At 39.2% G+C, this 22457-nt stretch overlaps 1 protein-coding gene across 4 annotated transcripts in view; it reads left to right on the plus strand.

Annotated features, from left to right (window-relative positions):
• Positions 1 to 22457, plus strand: part of MRPS28 (mitochondrial ribosomal protein S28) — a 229892-nt gene that overhangs the window by 90987 nt on the left and 116448 nt on the right. Inside the window, exon 3 of one of the 4 annotated variants that reach the window (XM_015067556.3) lies at positions 12039 to 12338. The exons of the other annotated variants lie outside the window; for them this stretch is intronic. Within the exon in view, the coding sequence (XP_014923042.2) occupies positions 12039 to 12204 (166 nt within the window). The 3' untranslated portion in view covers positions 12205 to 12338. Of the gene's footprint in view, positions 1 to 12038; positions 12339 to 22457 lie in introns of those variants that run through there. 4 annotated transcript variants of the gene reach the window in all.

A 22457-nucleotide genomic window follows, 5' to 3' on the forward strand; every position in this document is an offset into this window, starting at 1 on the left:
CCCACTTAAGCTCCTGCAGTAACAATTTGTGAAGTGTTTGCCTTTCCAAAAGGTATCTGAGAGTCTCATCTCTTGTTGAAAGGGCACAGAAATCAGGACCAACCTGCTGAAGTAGTTCTATGGCCCGCCAGAGGGATTGGTGGACTAAGGTCTTCACATTTTTGCCTCTGTGGGTTGGGAAAGGACAGGAGAGTTTCTCTATTTCTTGTTGGTATCCCCTTACCTCATGCAGATGCTGAGTAGGTGTTTGTTGAAAATTTAATGATACTTATTTAATAAGGAACTAATTTAGAGAGATAGAAACAAGATTGAAAGAAAAAAAGAAACTCTGAAAATGGGTTCGGACAAATCTGTTCTCTTAATGTAGTCAAAAGTGCAGGGAATCGGCAGACAGGTTCTACCATTGGAGGAAATATCAAGGACATTTTAGAGCTGAGGTAGTCAGGAGATAACATCTGCCATAAGGTCATTTTCAAGCCAAATGTGACTCTTGTTGTATATGCTTAAGTGTTAGGTTTTCAGGCACTGTGGAAGGGATCCTGAAAGTCTTTTGGTCATGAAAATACATCTTTAACTGCAGTAAATCTTACATGACCCACATAAAATGAGTCAGCCCTTTGTTTAGGTGAAAATACATACTAATTTATTCAGTATTCATAATGGAAAAACAACTTGTCTTTTTTGTCTCATATTTGATATTTAAAAATGCAGTTCTAATTTTGACTTCATGTTGTCTGTACTGCATGCACTTGTTAGGAAATTAAAGCTTGACTTGGGCAAGATTCATCTTGGCCCAGAAACTACCATGAACCGTTAATTTGGAATTTGATTAAGACAAAGACTCAAGAGAATGTAACTTATGAACGCATTAGCCAGTGCTCTTTGAAGAAGGTCAGGACACTAGACCCATTTGAGGAGCTTTTTCCCAAATGTGCATCAATCTCCAGGTCTACCCCATTGATTTTGATGGAGTAGATCTGGGTTGGACCCCTGGCATCAGTATTTTGAAGAAAGAAAAGAGAAGAAAAAAACATTGTGAAAAATGTCCACAAGCAATTCTGTTATTCCTCCCAGTTCTGACTCCCTGTAGAGTCACCAAATCTGTCCCTGTAAGTTGTAAAGTAATTTCTGGATTTTATTAGCCCCCTCCCTCAGCTCCAAATTCAAACTCAAAAGAATGTCTTCAATGAGTTTTGTTTTCCTTTTGTTTCTTTTATATACGTTGAAGATTACTACTAGTACTTATTCATTTGAGCAGTAATCTAGTGTCTTCAATAAAACCGTATTTGAAGTTATTATCCTTTCAGTAACCTGGTGCACTTTATGTAAATATGAATGTGGTGAATTTCATAATAGCTGGTATTTATGGAGTATGTGTTATGTGCCAGGCACTTTCCACACCTTATAATGCATGAAGCTTCACATCAACCTTGCCAGGCAGTGTATGTTATCCTCCTTTTACAGAGAAATAAACAGTCCATTCAGGGTAAGTTTCTTGCACTCAGTCACAGTCAAATCTAGATCTTTCTATAATTCTCTAAAGTTCTTACTCCTTCCTCTGTTCTGTACTGACAAAACTTTTCTCTGACAATAAAATATGTATATTTTCTTAAGAATTACATACCACAAAATGTATCCCTTTTTGCTTAGATGCCATAATACTGGCTCCAAGTTTGATCCCAGTATCAGTCATCAGCACATCTCAAGTATCTTATGTCTTGATACACCTTATATTGCCACTCTGAGAAAAGATTCTGTTGTCACTGATTCCATATGTAATATATTACATTATATGCATATTCTACATTATTAAGTGAAGTTATTTTACATTTAAAAGTTTCATTTAAAAAAATGAATTTTATCTTCACATTTCATAAAATAAATCAGTGCTTGAACAAGAGACAAAACTTCTGTTTGTGGTGACACAGAATATTAACCAGCAGGGTAGAGGTTAAAAAGAACTTAGTTTAAGGAAAAAACAAAATCATACATTTATGTTAGAATTACAGAAAAAAGTTTAAATCCTCATCTGGGACGATTACAACTTGGGGGAATGCAGTTTGGTGTTAAGAACAATGTCCATCAGGGGCGCCTGGATGGCTCAGTCGGTTGGGCGTCCGACTTCAGCTCAGGTCATGATCTCGCGGTCCGTGAGTTCGAGCCCTGCGTCGGGCTCTGGGCTGATGGCTCAGAGCCTGGAGCCTGCTTCCGATTCTGTGTCTCCCTCTCTCTCTGCCCCTCCCCCATTCATGCTCTGTTTCTCTCTGTCTCAAAAATAAATAAACGTTAAAAAAAAAATTAAAAAAAAAAAAAAGAACAATGTCCATCACTCCCTGCCACAATGGCATGGAGAGTTCCAGTTGCCAGCTGATTTGCATGGTTTATTTTGGCCTAGTGGATAGGCACACTCTCTGTAGTATTATTAAAGGGATAACCATTAGGTTTTTCCAGGGACTTTTGGTAATAATGCAGGTAGCAGAAGTTATGGTGATAATAATTTTTGTTTCCCATTTACATCTCCTAACGACCTGGGATAATAAATTAGAACTTAAGATTTGTGCTGCATTTAAAATTGTAATGAGTAGAAATATCGGAGAGCTATAGAACTTTATGAACACTTTCTACCTTTATTTTGTTAACCCTGGTTGCTGTGCTTGATAATACAGTATGGATAGCATGGTGGTAAGAAAATCTTTAAAGACATCTGACAGATTGGACAGAAAGAAGCAATAGACCAGATAGGTCAGTGAAACATGGCAGATGGCATTTTGAAAAAGTGAGACAAATCCAGAATTAAACACCAAGAAGTTTAATCAGTTTTGCACTTAATATCATTCTACATTGTATCAAATTTCAAATACTTAACGTTGTGTAAAAGTAGAACTAAATCATAGAACTGTAAAACACCTTTGATCTTTTTTTTTTTTTAATCTTTATTTATTTTTGAGAGAGAGAGAGAGCGTGAGCAGGGGAAGGGCAGAGAGAGAAGGAGACACAGAATCGGAAGCAGGCTCCAGGCTCTGAGCTGTCAGCACAGAACCTGACGCTGGGCTTAAACCCATGTACTGCAAGATCATGACCTGAGCTGAAGTCGGAAGCCCAACCAAGCCACCCAGGCGCCCCAACAGTGTGCTTTTTAAAGATGAGGAAATTGATGTCTGGACAGTTCATTTGAAGAAGAAAGTATACATTTTCACATGTGCTCTCTTACTCACATGTATACATGCTCTCCCCTCTCTCTCTCTCTCTCTCTCTCTCTCTGCCTCTCAAACACACACACACACACACACACACACACACACACACACACACACACACACGTTGGTGGCTTCACATACAGATCAACATTACTGTGAACAATTGTATAAATTGTAAAAAATCAGGGGCACCTGGGTGTCTCATTTAGTTAAGTGTCCATCTCTTGATTTTCAGCTTGGATCATGATCTCACTGTTCGTGGGATTGAGCTCCATGTGGGGCCACACGCTGACAGCACAGAGACTGCTTGGGATTCTCTGTCTCCTTCTCTGTCTACACCCCCGCACACGTGCACACACTTTCTCAAAATAAATAAATAAACTTAAAAAAAATCACATAGGTGTTAATTGAACCAATAGAAATATTTTAGCTTTTCCTCTTCAAAAAGGAAGAGAAAAAATTATTTCTAAAGTCTTAAAGCTTTAAGTAAAGAATTGTCAGAAAATTGGAAAAAGTTCTAAACTGTTTTAACTCATTGAGATAAAAATGTATATGCCTAATGATTTCAAAAGAACTATTTTTAAAACCTCTGAGAATTATGATGACAGCAAGACAGCTAAATTGACTAGCAAAGTCAGAATTCCTCACAGTATTCTCTTTAGATACTGAGGTTTAATCCAAACCTTATTATTTGTCAGCTTTGTATTATGAATATGTTTGTATCAAAGAACTAGGCAGAGGATTCGCTCTCTATTTTAAGTCTATGAGAACCATCACTAGCCTGCACTGACAGATGTTAAAGAATGTCTGTGGAAAGAATGTCAAAAACCTCTCCAAAGGAAAGTCTTTAGACCATGTCCTTCATAAAGAAATGCAAAACCAGATTTAATTGCCCTTTTCCTAAACAGCTCAGCCATGCAGGCTCATTTACTGCAGCAGATGGTCTGAGAAGGCGCACAGTGGAAGAGAGCAGTCACGGTGAAGGCTGGGATTGAATCCATTTAGGCTGGAGTTCACAAAGATCAGTCAGAGGCGAGCACTTGAAGTTAAAAGAAAGAAACACACCAAGCACTAAAAACACAGGCTATTTCTATTTTGAATGTGCTCATTGGAGACATCCTATTTGCCTTTCAAGACAGCAGCATTCAGTGGTTTTAATATAAGATAGAAGATTTCTGAGAAACTAATATCTGGGATGTTTTGCCTAATTAAAAAAAAATAGACGAAATTGCTTGACGCCATGGAGATTTTTTCCCAATATTATTATTTGTTACCACTGGAAGCAATCATTTTTCTAAAGGGGGAGCAGTTAAAATAATGAGTTGGATGACAACAGTGTGGCCTAAATTTTATTTAAAAGGAAGACATTATAAGATTGTATGAAGTGGTAAATTCTTACCACCCCCAAAGGGATTAAATTTATAGTTCTTGCCAGAAGTCACAGGTATTTGAGAACTTGAGAAAAGGAAGAGGGAAAAAAAAAATCTGTGAATCCTTTTATACCACTTTTTGACATTAGGCAAGTGACTTTAATTCTATGTATCTTAATTTTATGTCTGTAATATGAGGGAAGCTATCTTTATGAAGATCTTAATTATAACCTCAAAATAGCTTATTAATAAGACAATTCAGTTGCTATATGTCTAGTACAATGTCACACAGATTTGAGGAAAAATATAAAAGGTAACAGAAAGGAAAGAAATGTTTGAGGGGTTAATAATGGCAAACATGTATCTGTTTATTATTGCTGGATCCAATTAGTGGTAGTTATTTCTTATAACAAATTATTTCTAAGTACTATTTTTTCCTGCAAAAATAGCTTTTCTGCCACAGAGTATATTTTTATATTGTGGGACAAGTATGCTTACTATTTTTATTGTCAAATTTTATTGAAATTCTCTGGAGCTGCACTATGATGTGGTTTTTTAAATTTGAATTTAAGTTAATTAAATATAATTTAAAAGTTCAGTTCCTCAGTTACACTAGCCATATTTCAAGTGCTCAAACCTTATCTAAAGTGTTTCCATTATCACGGAAAGTTACAGTGGGCAGTGGTATTTGATATTTTTATTATAGATAATAGATTTTATTATAGATAGATATAGATATAATAGATTTTATTATAGATAATAAATTTTGTTTATGGGTATTTGAGCAGTTTTTAGCAGAGTCCATTGATACAATCACAGGAGTGAGGAAAAACTAGATACATAAAAGAATAATAAAACCCCATTATAAAAAGAAGACAGAAGAGACAGATTCAGGTTTATAAAATCATGAAAGGGGTTAGTTGATTAGGTTAGAAGTTAAGGCTATTGAATTTTAAATGAAGCTAAAAATTGCTTCTTGGAAAAACAAATAATGAATCTACAGAAATTGTTACCTTTCCCTTCTAAGAAATGGTGTGTACCATAAGTACAAGTATATTCCTAAAAGGCGTAACTCCACTGAAAGTTAGTGAAGCAAGAGTGATAATAGGAGATAGGTGAAGTTAGGATACCTCTCCCTGCCCCTCAGTCTTCCTGAGCCACTGCCGGAAAGAGTACAAGAGTACGTAAATCACTGTGACCCTTTTGTGACTGACTGTATATGTGGTTATGTTGTGGTCAATGCTAGGAAATGTGGACCATTCGGTGCGTAGTCCTCTGAATCTTACTTGCTTTGTTCAGAGCTCTTTTGCCTCACATCTCATTGGAAAGTCAACATTCATTTCAAAAGAAACGGTTTCCATTTTTGTAGAATGGTTATGTTGTATTTTAAGAGAAGAGTGCTTATGCTATTAAAATAAGTAAGATTTGAATGAAAGCAAGTATTGGAAGAGAACCCACCTCCAAATTTCCTTTCTATAGGAACCTTTTGTATCGATTCAATTATCACTGAATTAGAACTGAAGGTGCTCTTATATTCTGCATCACTCCCACATAGAGTATCGGTTTTCATTGGGTTTGTTTTGATGATGGTGGTGGTGGTGATTGATGATGATAGCTAATATTTATTGAGCATTTATAAGGGCTTGGAATGTTCTAATATATTTCATGCTCACAAGAACCTATGACGTAGGTACAACGATTCCCATTTTACAAATGAGGACGCTGAAACAGAGATAAAGTACCTCAGGGTTGCATGTTTATAAGTGATACAACTGCACACACACGTGTAGTCATCTGGCTCCAGAGCCCATGCTCTCAGTCACTACATTGCCTTTTCTGGATTTTTATACTTAGGCCAACATCTTGGAATAAAGTGACCATTTAAGGGTTGTATAAACAATCTGGGAAGAGAGTTTACTGGCATGCTCATTTTAAATCTTATTATGTGGAACAATGGAAACCCAAATGGGAAAACTAAGTGGTGTAAGTGATTATCAAAGACTACAATAGTGAAGGTTCACCTCGAATTACACTGGAAGAAATGGAGTTCTTAGAAATATATTAGCTTATTTTTTTTCCTTTAATAAAGTGTTTCGAAGTTAAAGCAAGGATCAACTCCACATTAGTTGTATGGCTGCTGTTCTTGTCAGAGAAGTATGCTGACCCTTACATGTCCTGGATCTCCCAGAACGGACAGTCTCAGTGTGGGCGAGGCAGCCCTACTCCAGCCTGTCAGTGGGCTTTGTTCAAGGGACTCTTTTTGGGTGCATTTCTCCATATTATATATTCCTGGCTTTTTTTTTTCTTTTGGTCTATCTAAATTATTCACCCTAAACAACTCTTGTCATCACTTATGGAAAACATCTGTTATTCTTGAAACTTGTTAATGGTAGCCACAGAGTTTTTCAGAGATTCTCATTTTCCTGGCCTGTTGTATTTATATAAACTGTCCTGTCTTCCTGAACTTGATTATATATAATAAACCTAATCCTAGGCCAGATTTTCTCAAGTGGTGACCAGAGAAGCCTGAATCAGAATCACCTGGGAAGCTTGCTCAAAAGGTAAATTCCTAAGTCCCACCTCAGATTTGCCAGCTTACTTTCAGGCTTGCGTCCCTCCATTTGCATTTTTAACCGGTACTCCAGGTGTTTCTGGTATACTAGAAAGTGTGGAAACCACTGTTCACAAGGCTGCATTATGTGAAATGTCTTCATGGGGCTGTGAGAGGCAGATATGAAATCCCTGCCCTTAAGGATCTTACAGTCTCATAGAGAAGGTAACGCTTACTTGCAATCAACTGTAATACAAAATAAAAATTAAGTACCATAAAAGTAGAAACAGCTACTTCTAGATAGCAGAAAAGAATCTTTTAAAGGTTTGTTTTGTTTGTTTTGTGTAGTGCACAGTGTGTATATTTGGATAATTCTTATTTCACCACACATACAAGCCTGCAGTTTGCTTTTCATCTCCATTATCATCTCACTGGATAATTCCCAGAATTTCCATAATTTTTAGAGGTGAAGGCAAAGCTTTCATATCACTAAAGGCTAATGCATCTAAAACTGGGGACAAACTTCTGCATTCCATAAATTACCAAGCATGCTGGCAGTCAATGGTGTTCCTGTTTTTATTTTTTAATTGGAGATTTTTGCCGTTAATATGACACAGAACCACTTACACTGAGAGCTTCCTCTTCACTGCAACTGTGCCCAGAATTGGTGCCCCTGGTGTTTGTGACATGTGCAACTCTTTTTATAAAAAGTCACTGTTCCTTTCCTCATGATAAGTTTATAGTCCAGCTATGAGTAATGCTCCTAAAAATAAGTAAAAAGAAATAAGCCGACAATGAACAATGAAAGAAGAAAACCAATGTTTATTAACCACTATGTGCTAGGCACGATGCCAAGCGAATTTCAGAGAAGTTAAGTAAATGCACCAGTCCACACAGCTGCTAAAGCCAAGAAAGTAGAAATTCTAGATAATCTGTGACCTGGTGGCTTTTATCAGCAAGTGTCATGTTAATTTATTGACAGACATTTGGGTACCTGCTACATTGGCACTGGAAGGATACAGAGATAAACCCAGTGCCAGATCTTGGGGGAGCATAGAGACTAAAGAGAGATCAGAGAGTTGCACAGATAACCAAGACAAGTAAGTGAGAGGCACTAACATTTGCAGTCATGTGCTAACCATTTTCAACACATTATCCCATTTAACCTTCACAGTAAACCTGCAAAATGGTTGGAATCTCTCTTATTGTAGATGAGGAAATTATGGTTCAGGGAAAGCCACTCAGGGTTACCCAACGAGTAAGTGGCAGGGCTCAGATTTGCATCCAGGTCTATGACTGCAAAACCTCTTTCTTCCATGGGAGTTCCAGTGACAGACTCTTCATTCCGACAAGGAGAATGTCAAGGCTCTTGGGAGCTGCATTTGATGTAGCTGTTCTACCTGGAACTTAAGAATCAGGCGGATAGACAGTAAGTTCAAGGAAGGCTGGCAATAGAAGCAAAGGTACGGAGGAATAGAAGTATGTGGGAATGGACATCAGGCCAAGATATGGAAGCCATCTTGAGAAGTGGGCCCAAAACATGGGCTCTGGGAAGATTAGACCTCAAGCTTCAGCTAAGGGGTAATGAGACTTGTAGGGTTAAGATCAAGAAATATCTGTGTTAAAAAAATGAACTAAAGTTGCTAATTGGATATTGCAGGAATGGAGGGAAGGAGGGGTCGACATGAATCAAAGCTGATTGAATCCCTGTGAGTCATGCTGTGAGGACAAAGGAAAGAATCTGTTAGAACATAAGTTATAGCTCCAAGTAATATAGAAAATAGTGTTCACCTTTACCTTGCCTATGAACCAACCTTATTTTTTCAGAGGATAATTCATATAGAATATGTCCTGTAATTGCTGTTTTCTAAGATTATAAGGCTATGCTCAGTATTTTAGGATATCTCTTTAATTTTTTAAACAAAGGCAGAAAATAAGATCTATGCTGTCAAATACACACTCGTGTATACATACGTGTAAATAGATAGAAGAGCTAGAAAATATGACTGACTTCATTATTTTACATAGTTTTACAAAAGAATATTTACTTCTATTATCAGAAAGAAAAATAAGTTTATTTTAAAAAACCAAGTAGCCTTCCTATTTATTTGATAGATCATTTATAAATTCCTTCAGAATACCTAATTAAACATTGTATGGAGACTATTCATTATATGGCCTACAAAAATCATTTTTCAGTGACTTTTTTTGAGAGCTTTGTTTCTTTCCATTTATGTAAAGTTGTTTAATTTAAAATTAGAATACTTGGTGGGCAGGCACACCTCAGAGATAATGCAGGCTTGGTTCCAGGTCACCACAATGAAGCAAATATTGCAATAAAGCAAGTCAAATGAATTTTTTGGTTTCCCAGTGCATGTAAAAGTTATGTTTACCCTATACTTTAGTCTATTAAGTGTGCAATAATAGCATTATGTCTAAAAAAACAATGTATGGTTCACCCTTGAACAATGAAGGGGTTACGGCTGCTGACCACCCCGTGCAATCGAAAACCTGCATACAATTTTGACTCCCCAGAAACTTAAACTAATAGCCTACTGTTGGGGCACCTGGGTGGCTCAGTTGGTTAAGTGTCTGACTCTTAATTTCAGCTCAGGTCATGGTATCTCATGGTTAGGTTACTGAGATTAAGCCCCACGTTGGCCTCTGTACTGACAGTGCGGAGCCTGCTTAGGATTCTCTCTCTCCTTCCCTCCCTGCCCCTCCCCACCTCAAAAATAAATAAACATGGAATACTTTTTTAAAAACAGCCTATTGTTGACTGGAAGCCATACCGATAATATAAATAGTCAATTAATACGTAATTTGTATGTTATGTGTATTATATACTGTATTCTTACAATAAAATAAGCTAGAGAAATGAAAATGTTATTGAAAATACTAAGGAAGAGAAAATACATTTATAGTACTATACTGTATTTATTAGAAATCCATGTATAAGTGGACCCATGATTTGAAACCCTACTCAAAGCTTAACTGCATATACTTTAATTAAAAAATACTTTATTGTCGGGGAGCCTGGGTGGTTCAGTCGGTTAATCGTCCCAACTTCGACTGGGGTCATGATCTAGCAGTTCGTGAGTTTGAGCCTTGTGTTGGGCTCTGTGCTGACAGCTCAGAGCCTGAAGCCTGCTTCGGATTCTGTGTCTCCCTCTCTCTCTGCTCCTCCCCCACTTGCACACTGTATCTCTCTCTCTCTCTCTCTCTCTCTCTCTCTCTCTCTCTCTCTCAAAAATAAAGATTAAAAAAATTTTTTTTAAAATACTTTATTGCTAAAACCTGCTAACCCCTATCTGACCTTTCAACTAGTAATCACTAATCACAGATCACCAAAACAAATATAACAATAATGAAAAAGTTTGAACTATTGTACGACCCCCAAAATGTGACAGACCCAAGGTCAGCAAATGCTGTAGGAAAAATGGCGGCGATACACTTGTTTGACACGGGGTTGCCACAAACCTTCAACCTGTAAAACACATCATACCTGCAAAGCGCAAAGCAAAGCACAGTGAAACAAGGTATGCTTGTATATTTAGATCCTTAAAGATTTTGGGATTGCAGTCATTGGCAATATTTTCATTCACCTGTAGCTTTTCATAATGTTGATATTAAACCCTTAAAACATTTGATCAAGGAAGAAGATGAATGAATATAAGTTTCATTTGGTATTATAAAATATTTTATTGATCAAAGTGAGCCATCATGCATGTTAGGCTGTCATTACACTTTAATTATAGTGCAGTCAGTCCTCAGCACTTAAGTACTTTACATTTAGACCTTTTTCCATTTTGCTTTTGTAAAATATTCTTTACTTTAAAAGAAGATTTGGGGGGCACCTGAGTGGCTCAATGGGTTAAGTGTCCCAACTTCAGCTCAGGTCATGATCTCGCCATTCAGAGTTTGAGCCCTGCTTTGGGCTCTGTGCTGACAGCTCAGAGCCTGGAGCCTGCTTTGGATTCTGTGCCTCCCTCTCTCTCTGCCTCTCTCTCTCTCTCTTTCTCAAAAATAAATAGACATTAAAAAAATATTAAATAAAAATGAGAAGTTCTTAACTTTAGGAAGAAAGCATGTATCTGAAAATCTTTTTCCCTTGATATTCGCTGATTTTAAAAATGAATAATATATTGGGGCACCTGGGTGGCTCAGTCTGTTAAATGTCTGACTCTTCATTTCGGCTTAGGTCACAGACTCATGGTTAGTGGGATTGAGCCCCATGTCAGGTTCTGTGCTGTCAGCACAGAGCCTGCTTGGGAGTCTCTCTCTTTCTCTCTCTCTCTCTGCCCTTCCTGCATGTGCATGCTGTTTGTCTCTCTCTCTCTCTCTCTCTCTCTCTCTCTCTCTCTCTCTCAAAATAAATAAATAAATATTTTAAAAAATGAATGACATATTAAAATAAATGTTATTTTCAAGAATTGACTTGTTTGAATTTTGTTTATAAGATCTTTAAAAGTCACTTCAAGGCTACAATTCTGATACAACTAAATTTTCTGTCAAAAACAACTCTTTCTCACACACTAGTATAAAGTGTTTTTTTAAAAAAGAACATATTCTTTATCTTGAGCCACCACATTAAAATTAGAATTTGAGTTTTACTTTAAACTACTTGTTTAGGGCGCCTGGGTGGCTCAGGCGGTTAAGCGTCCGACTTCAGCTCAGGTCATGATCTCGTGGTTCGTGAATTTGAGCCCTGCGTCGGGCTCTGTGCTGACAGCTTGGAGCCTGGAGCCTGCTTCAGATTCTGTGAGTGTGTGTTTGCGTGTGTGTGTCTCTCTCTCTGCCCCTCCCTCCCCTACTCATGCTCTGTCTCTCTCAAAAATAAACATTAAAAAAAAAATTAAACTACTTGTTCATGTTGTGCTATGCAGAATTAATGGAATTTTTTTTTTTCTTACTATCCAGGAAATACCAGAAAGGAACCAGAGTCCGACTGCGTCTATTAGATCTTGAACTTACATCTAGGTTCCTGGGAGCCACCACAGATACAACTATACTTGAGGCTGATGCGATTCTCTTAGGACTCCAGGAGAGTAAAGATGCCAAATCAAAACAGGAACATCGTGAATAATAAATAAACTTTGCTTAGTGCATTCACTCCTTTTTTTTGTTCAACCCAGATATTCATCAAGAATGCAATTAGAAAATTGTAAATAAATGATTGAAAGAAGACATAATAAACAAAAGCTATAATTATGGCTCTTATTTGTTAGAATTTTCTTTAGCTGTTTCTCCCCTCCTCCCTTTTACACCCATTCTTCCCTTTGATTGGGGAAATATAAACTGTTCTGGGAAATTCTGTCATTCAACAAGTATGTTTTGAGTGCTTGCTATGTGCATGGCACTATTTGAAACAGCAGTAAACAGATGAGACAAAATTGTTTGCTTTGTGGAGTTTACCTTTGACTGGAGGTAATAGAAAATAAATAACATACATACTACTACGTTAGACAGTGATCTATGCTGAGGACAGAATAAAGCAGGGAGGGCAGGAGACCTGAATAGATATTTTTCCAGAGACATACAGATGGCCAACAGGCACCTGGAGAGATGCTCAACATCACTTACCATCAGGGAAATGCAAATTAAACCACAATGAGATATCACCTATTACATCACCTATTAAAATGGCTGCTATCAAGAAGATAAGAAGTTACAAATGTCGGTGAGGATGTGGAGAAAAGGGAACCTTCTCACACAGTTGGTGAGAGGGTAAGTTGCTGCAAGCACTATGGAGTACAGTATGGAGTTTCCTCAAAAAATTAAAAATAGAAATACGCTATGATCTAGCGACGTCACTTCTGGGTATTTACCTGAAGAAAACAAAACGCTAACTTGAAAAGATATCTGAACCCACATGTTCTTTGCAACTCTATTTAAAATAACCAAGATGTGGGGCGCCTGGGTGGCTCAGTCGGTTAAGCGTCCGACTTCGGCTCAGGTCACGATCTCACAGTCCGTGAGTTCGAGCCCCGCATCGGGCTCTGTGCTGACAGCTTAGAGCCTGGAGCCCGTTTCAGATTCTGTCTCCCTCTCTCTCTGCCCCTCCTCTGTTCATGTTCTGTCTCTCTCTGTCTCAAAAATAAATAAACGTTAAAAAAAATTTTTTTTAAAAATTAAACAACCAAGATGTGGAAGCAACCTATGTGTCCGTCAATGGATGGATAGATAAAATGTGTGGTATGTTGTAAATATGTGTGGTGATGATGTTCGCTAGACTTACTGTAGTGATTGTTTTGCAATAAATATCTATTACGATATACACCTGAAACTGATGTTATATGTTAACTATATCTCAACAACAACAACAAAATAAAGCAGGGAATGGGTTGTAAGGTGACAGATTGAGATTTAAGAGTAGTGTCAATGGATATCCTCACGGAAGAATCCACTTTTTTATAATGCATAATTTTTATTTTTCCATTGATACAGTATTTAGAAAAAAACTCTTAAGAACTTATCTTTTTAACTGAGGTAATTGACACATAACATTTTATTGGTTTCAGATGTACAACATAATGATTCAATATATGTGTATAGTGTGACATCACCATAATAAGTCTAGTTAACATCCGTTGCCATACATAGTTTCCAGGAATTCACTTAAAAAAAAATTTTTTTTAATGTTTATTTATCTTTGAGAGATAGATAGAGTACAAGTGGGGGAGAGTTAGAGAGAGAGAGAGAGAGAGGGACACAGAATCCAAAGCAGGCTCCAGGCTCTGAGCTGTCAGCACAGAGCCCGATGTGGGGCTCAAACTCACAAACCATGAGATCACGACCTGAACTGAATTCAGACGCTTAACCGACTGAGCCACCCAGGCACCCCATCTAGGAATTCACTTTTGAATAATATCTGAAGGAAATGAGGGAGCTAGCACGTGGGTCCCTGAGAAAGAATAGCTAGGGCAAAGGCCCTGAGGCAGGACTGTGCCTGTCCAGTTTAAGGAACAGGGAGGAAGCCATTACAGCTAAGAGAGGAATAAAAGATAAACCTAGGGAATGGGAAGTAGGAGAAGACTTGTAGGTCCTGGTGTGGACTTTGGCCTTTATTTACTCTGAGATGGAGGGTCTTTGAGGAGTCTGAGTGGAGGAGGAATATGCTGTGACATTATAGAAGGATCCTTCTGAGTAGACTGAAGATTAACAGCAAAGCAAGACCTCTGAGGAGAGAGTTAGTGGGTAATCCAGATGAAAGGTGATGGCAGCTTGGAGGAGTGTGGTAGCAATGCTGGTCCTGAAAAGTGGTTGCAATCTGGATATATTTTGAAGGTACAGACAGTGGTATTACATAACATTGGATATGGAGTATGAGATAAAGAGGGTGGTGAGGGACGACAGCAGGGTGTTTGGCCTGGGCAGCCAGAAGAATGGATTTGCTGATAACCAGGATAGGAAAAAGCCGGTTCGAGGGGACTATCGAGAACTCAATTTAGAATATGTTAAATTTGAGGTGCCTATTAGCCACCCAAGTGACGATGTTCGGAGGCAGCTGGCTCTATGGGTCTGAAGTTCATGCGAGAGGTCTGGACAGAAGATGGAAATGTACACATCACAGACACTCTGTCAGACTTCCTAAACTGTGTAGCTCAAGAATCTAGGCACTCCCACTGGGCCCTTTCATTCCTTGTGGCACCACCGAAGTCCTTCAGAGGCACCTAGCTGGTTGGTCTAGGAGGGTCCAGACAGCTTCACTCACTTATCTGGTATTTTGGCAAGGGTGGCAGAAAGGTTAGGTTTGGCTAGACTGCGACCAGAGCACCTATATGTGGCCCCTCTAGCATGATATGTGTCAGGGGAGTTCGACTGCTTGCATGGTGGCTGGTGTTCCCCAGAGCATTCCAGGACAGCCAGAGAGAAACTACATGGCCTTTTCTACTTAGCCTGGGAAGCCATGCCTCTTCACTTCACTCGCTGGGTCATAAACGAGTTAGTAGGGCAGCCCAAATTCAAGAGGAGAGGAAGGAGCCTCCACCTCTTGATGGCAGTGTGGCAGCCTCACACCGTAGGAGGTCACATGGGATGAGAGAGATGGTTGTGCTCATCTTTGGAAAATAGTCTACCACATCCACCCCCAACTGGGTCACACCCAATAATCACCACCTCCAAAAATGCCAGATCTGAAATCTGAGATCCTTCTCTCTGACCTTCCTGCTCCCTCACTTTGTATGCCCAACAGAACACTTTTTCAAAATTTGGGGGGCTCCAGTCCATTGACTTTCAATTTTTCACTCTTATCACCTCCTTCGTGTTCACACTACCTCTTTACCCAGGTTGAAAGTTCAGGGTGCATCAAATAATTATTTCCTTGCAAGTCAAGTTTTCTTAAGTCCTGTCATCTCAAACCCTCCTTTTCTTAGTTGGCAAAACTCCAACCCTAATGAAATCTGTCTACCTACTTCATGTCTATACCAAGAAATTTGATATTACAGGAGAAACCTCACTATCATAGTGATTGGTATTGTTTTAAATCTGGAGTTCCAGATTAACGTACCAGACTAATGTACACGTCTAACATTACTCCCTCCAAAGCCTCACTAAAACTCTAATAGAGATGGATGGATGGATGGATGGATGGATGAGTGGTGGATGGATAGATGCACAAACACCTCATACACAAAAAACTCAAGTAGGAGAAAAGCAGGAAGAGAGGAATCAGCAATAAAACTTTGCAGTCTGGGAAGTGGATGAATAGACATTGACTTAGCAGAACAGAGATAGACAAATTCTGAGCTGGCAGTGGGGAAAGTGGGGAACCCACCTGATTTACTGCAGAATCCTCAGGACGTTCAGTAAGTGGCGATACTGGCTACTTCTGGATCTGGGAATGAATTGGGGGAAGAGGGAAGACAAAATAAGGGAGACTGGGTAAAAGCTGTCTGAGAAATAACCTAGATTCCTTTTTACACTCCATTCACTCTACTTCAATGATGTGGCTGCCTGCCTCCACCCAGAGTGACCCTCCAACCCCAACATAAGTCTGGCAGTTTAGTGTTTAGATTCAGTTGTCTTTATTATTTTTTAAAGTTTATTTATTTTGAGAGAGAGCACAAGCAGAGAGGGGCAGAAAGAGAGGGAGAGAGAGAGAATCCCAAGCAGGCTCTGCACTATCAGCGCTGAGACTGATGCGGGGCTTGAACTCATGAACCACAAGATCATGACCTGAGCTGAAACCAAGAGTTGGTTGCTTAACCAACCGAGCCACCCAGGTGCCCTGATTCTGTTATCTTTCTTTATGGGAAGGATGAAGGTGTATGTGTGTGGTGGGGCGGGCAGGGTGGGGTTTGAAGGAGGAAGGCAAATGCATATACATCAGTGCACCAGACCAGACAATTTCAGCGTACTCTGAAGATGTGGAAGGCAAGACGAGTGTCATCTCAGTTGTGGAGGAGGTGTGGTCAGGAGAGAAGACAGAATCTATAGCCTCAGATGTTTCAGATCCCACAACCAAACACTACGTTCCAATATTCAAAGGCTCATCACCAGAAAGTGCCTATTCATCTCTTATGACACCAATCTAAAGGCTAGTTTTTAATCACTCAAGTTCTCAGTTATACTGGGTTGAATAGTGCCCCCCCCATTCATGTTCACTCAGAACCTGCGAAGATGACTTTTTTGAAATCGTTTGGACATCTAATCAAGATGAGGTCATTCTGGATTAAAGTGGATCCTAAATGCAATACGACATCGTCCTTACAAGAATAGGCAAATTTGGATACAGAGACACAGAAACACAGGGGGAATGTCATGTGACAACTGAGGCAAAGATTGTAGTTACACTGCCACAAACTAAGGAATGCCAAGAATTGCTTGGCAAGCACTAGAAATGAGAAAGGTATGGAACAGATTCTCCCTCTGAGGTCCCAAGAAGAAAACCACCCAATGACACCTTGATTTCAGACTTCTGGCCTTCTGAAATGTGACATTGAATCTTGTTGTTTTAGCCACCCAATTTGTGGTAATATGTTATGGAAGCCCTAGGAAGCTGATCCACCAGGCATATATGAGAAGTGTGATATCTTGTCAGGCATTGATTTCCCAGCCTACACATCTGTCCCATGCTTTGACCCCGCAGTCCTATTGGGAGCCTGTACCGTGCCTGGTTTCCTGTGCTCCATGTAATAGTCTTTCTTGCTTCACTTCTTTCTATAGCCTGTCCTCTATTTGCAGCCTTGATTAAAACACCAGGGTGTTTTAAATTAAGGTGGTTTGATTAAATCCACCAGGGTCTGAATCTGGAGACTCAGTCCCCCTAAACACCAGTCATCTATTTAAAATCACCCAGGTGGAGAGATCTGAGAAAATCCGTTGCCAGTGAACCATCTTTGTTCCTTTAATATTATTAAAGTAAGGCAAGTATTTGAATCAAGTCAATACTCTTTTTTTATAAGTCAACTAGTCATGCCAAACAAATGACCAGAACAACTCACTCACGGTGTGTCAGGTCAGGTCATCTGGGAAGCAGACGCTAACAGTAGGAAGGGCAACTCTGAGGGAAAGGCTGGTGAGGGATAAAGGGAAAGGGAGCAAGATTGTATAGACTTTAAGGCAAGATTCAGTTGTGTAGACATTTACATATTCCCTAGCAGCTGAAACCTCTGATTAATCAAGAGTTTATGTTTCTGATTAATAAATGTAAAGGAATTTTCTCTAATAAATATTGACGGTGGTACATCTTTAGAAACATAGTAGATTATATTTTCTGTATATCCCTGAAATTAATTTTAAATACTAAACCTGGCCTGTGCTAGGGAAAGCGTCTTGTGTAGAATTTATATAGATGGAGAGATGCTAGGGAGAAAGGTGACAGCAAATAGAAACAGTATGCGGAACACGTGGTGATTTGGCACATTTGCTCATGCTAACGTGAACTGACTGCACAGAGATTTTGCGGAAGGTGGAGGCAAGACACCACAGGCAAGTCTCTGGGTGAGGCCATAGGGTTGGGAGGACATAAGATAATGCCTCTGCAATAGAGGTGAAGGGAGGCATGGGGAGGACCCCATGCCTCTGCAATAGAGGTGAAGATTATAGTGTTTTGTCCCAATATGCAAATAAATCCTGTCAGGCCCTAGGACAGGCCCTATCTTTCATCTGGAGGGAGATGGCGTTGGTATAGGAAATCAACCCGACAAACAGGCCCTTATTGAGGGGAGAGAGAAAGCCTCACTCTTCTCTGGGCCTCATTATCCTGGGCCTTGACTTGGAGCGGTCTAGATATGTTTGAGGGAACACTAGTGAAAGCAGAAGCTGGTCTCTGGCTTGAGGCAGGAGGGCAGAAACAAAGCCAGAATATACCCCTAGGGTCCTATATGGATGAGCAAAGCCTCATCTGAGTAGCTAAAGCTTTTTGTTACAGGTGAGCTCTGTGTCTGCTTCCCTCAAGAACCATGGAAACTATCGAGTCTTGTTTGCACATTACAGCCTTTTCTCAAGTGGTCATCCAGTCCACCCTGTAAACATCCATGACAGGTTACTTCCTACCTCCTGAGGCAGGCTTAGAGAATTATTTGGAAGATACCCATTGTAAAGTTAATTCACCTCACATGAGTAAGACTTGAATTTCTGGTTTACCAGAGGATCGAACTTTGTGATCATTCTCCTTTTTGCCATTTGTGGAATGTCTTTTCTGGTTTTTCTAGTTCCTGCTCCACACCTGTCAAGTAACATTTAAGTTAGATTATATGGAGGCTGATTATAATATCCATTTGATAGATTTTCCAAGACCTTTTCTGGTCCATCAGTTATTTCCAAGTTCGTTAACACCTGCACCAGAAGGTGAACGGGAAAGGGAAAGATGTTAACGAAGATAGAAATGACTAATGGACCAGAATTTTTAAAAAAACAAATTTTCAAGCATGGAACCATCCTAAATTGTCATCCATTTTGTGGTTATGTTTGGAAATTCACTAGTATATTGGGCATCACTAAATACGTCTAAAAGATAGTTACGCAGAACATAACTCAGACGTACCATTACTTGTGAGCAAGAAGCTTGCAGCATTTACCCACAGTCCTGGTCTCAGCTGCCTGCCTGAGTTGCATTCCCACTCCTTTTGGTATGGTTTTGAGAGTTGGGACATCATCTTTATCTACTGGCTTCTGTGGTATTTACTGCATCTAAAATGAAAGATTTTGCATGTAAATGTTGCCTGGAAAAAAACACAGTATCTTGCTTTCTTTTATTCATTCATCTGAAGTAATTATTGCTATCACAGTCTCATGTGCATTTTTTCCAAACCATAATGATTTGAGACTTATAGAGTATGGTAAAAGAGTTGGATTGTTTTTTCAAGCAGGCAATTTTGTGAAGCAACTGCTAGTAATCTGAGCCACTTTTTGGTTTCTAAAGATTTCATCTGTCTGCAGGGTGATTTCAGGATCCATACAGTTCCTTACCTGGGACCTTAAAATCCATTTTTGCACTTCCCACATGTAGAACGCAGGTGTGACAATGTAAAATAAGTCACATTTGTTCGTAGAGTTTCCTACCTCCTTTGGCTCAGAACATCCATGACTTCTTTGTAATTAGTTTAAAAGAAACTTGGGGAGAAAGTTACAGTCTTCAAAAAAACTGCATGTTTCCCTTAGGAATTCATACTAAAATGCGTATTTATTTTTAAAAACCAAATGATATGAATGTAGGAAATGCAATACTGGGTCAGCCCAACAGTCTAACCAGCCTGTGGTTTCAAAGTCTCATAGTATCCCATTAATGTTGGCCTCAGAAGTTTGAGGATTCATTTCAAACTCTCTGGTTTTCTTTAACATGCAAATCTGGATTTACCATTCATAGATTGATCTAAACCTTTCCTGAATTTACTTATATCTTCAACATACATCCACTAAAGAAACAATGAGTTTCCCAATGGCAAGGGTACTACACCTTATCTATCCATCCTGAGATTATAGCAAGGGTTCTACTACAGGCCAGTGAAGAGATGAGATGAGTAATTCAGTCTATCACAGTCGTCCTCTTGGTCCTGACCATTTACATCCCTCCCACATGCAAAACTCACTCCATCCTATCGCACTGCCTCCCACTCCCTAAAGGCACATTTAATCATGATATCTGCCACCAGTCCAAGATCTTGTGATCCTTATCAGGTCCAGTTCCTGCTACTGATATCAGTTTTCTCCCTAGCATCTCTCCATCTATAAAAATTTTACACAAAATGCTTTCCCCAGTGTAGGCCAAGTTTAGTATTTGCAAATAATTATAGGGATATATGGAAAATATAATTACTATTTTTCTAATGATATAACACAATCGATATTTACCAGACAAAATTCTTTAAAAATTTTATTAATCAGAAACATTGTAAACTCTTGAATAATCAGAGAGATTTCAGCTGCCAGGGAATATGTAAATGTCTACCCGGCCAGATCTTGCCTATAAAGCTCTAAAATGTATTACTCAGTTGCCTGTCCCCAAAACATTTCCTGCTTTTTAAAACAGAGAATACTGAACAGGATTTAAAGCTTTCCTTGATGACTCAGGGCTACCATTATGGAAAACAATTTCATAATGATGTGATTTCCTAGGGATTTTTAAGGTGGGTTAGAGCTGCTGCTCCTACCAAATGGCCCCAGAACTTGGCGCTCTTTAAATTGTTTTTTTAGCTTGTTACCTATCACCTCCCTTTGCTATCGGCTGATATTTTTTACTAAGGTCAATGTCCCTGCTTCTAGTACCCCCCTTGGGGCTCTTAATCTGTGTTAATCTGATTTTTGGTTATATACTAACTGACTCTCAACAACTATTCTTTGTTGTTGTTGTTGTTGTTGTTGTTGTTGTTGTTCTGTTTGCTTTACACATTTTTGCCACCTCCTTTCCCTGCTGTCAGCTGCCACTTTTATTGGTGCCTGTGTGTGCTTTTCAGCGTCTCACTTAACAGTATTGAGAGTAATTGTGTAGAATTGTAGAAATGTGCACAAATTTTGTGATAGCTATTTTCTATTTTGGAGTCTTTAAAAAATTTTTTTTAATGTTTATTTTATCTTTGAGAGAGAGAGACAGACAGACAGACAGAGCACGAGTGTGGGAGGGGCAGAGAGAGAGAGGGAGACACAGAATCCAAAGCAGGCTCCAGGCTCTGAGCTGTCAGCACACGGCCTGTCGTGGGGCTTGAACCCATGAACCATGAGATCATGACCTGACCTGAAGTCGGACGCTTACCTGACTGGACCACCCAGGGACCCCTCTCTTTCAGAGCCTTTTGTCCATTATTTTCAGAACCACGGCTGTGTTTTAGATGTTAAAAGTTGTTTTCGGTCTATCGCTGAAATGAAAGGCTTTAGAAAGAGAAAACAAATAAGAAAATAGACTATTTTTAAAATCAATTTTAAGAATGTTCCAATACATCTTCCTAGGCCTTATGTGTCTAAATAAAAAAAGTGGATGAAAGGAGGGTTGGATTCATTGAGTATTTCTGCTTTGAAGCCAATTAGTACTCTGTAGATTTATCTGTTAGAGGGTCATTTATACTTTCCTAATCGATTGTAAATATCTCCAGGAAAGGAATTGCTTTTTACTTGTTTTTGTATCTGCTGTGCCCAACACAGTGTCAAACACATAGAAAATATTCATCAATATTTGTTGAAAGTACTTTGCTTGATTCAGTGGCCTTAATTGTACAAGATTTTCCATCAGTAAGAGAAAGATGAATTGTTCTACAAAGTCTGCTCGTCAAGGTAGAAAGCAGACATTTTTAGCCGTGAGATGGCTCAGATCTCCCAGATGACCTTCTGTTTCACTCTTCCTTTCTTCCGGTCGTCACACCAACTCCTCACCTGTACTGCCACCCCATGATTTCTGAGTAAATCACTTTATTTTAGAGCTTTGAACAAAAATTAAAAGATCATGCTACATGAACAGATTTCATGCATCCGGATTTCAAGTATGTATCTGAGTTTGGTTCGTATCTCCTGGTAATTTTATAGCAAAAAGCTGGTCACTGGGCCCGTGTCTCCATGTTTAGCATTTTGCTGACCTAGAGGGCAGGAATAGGAGGTGACTGTGTGTGTGACCTGAAGGGACGTCTCATTACTTTATGTTAACTGTGATTTTTTATTTCTCTGTTGGCACAAACATTGGAGTGTTCACTGTATTCCCTGCAGCCAGGAAAGAATTTCTCGAGTCTAAAGATTGTGGTCAGTTTGAGGAGACTGAAAAGGGGAAGGCACACAATTCCTTTTTCCTTATTTTAGCCTTCTGGTTCTTTCATGAATGCATGCAGGCCTTAAAGACTCAATGCACACTGCTTTCCTGCCTCTGAGCTCTTTTCCTTCCATCCCTCCTAGATATTGTTTACCCAAGTGTTG

This window comes from Acinonyx jubatus, chromosome F2 (assembly GCF_027475565.1).
Source record: "Acinonyx jubatus isolate Ajub_Pintada_27869175 chromosome F2, VMU_Ajub_asm_v1.0, whole genome shotgun sequence".
In the NCBI taxonomy this organism is placed as follows: Eukaryota; Metazoa; Chordata; class Mammalia; order Carnivora; family Felidae; genus Acinonyx; species Acinonyx jubatus.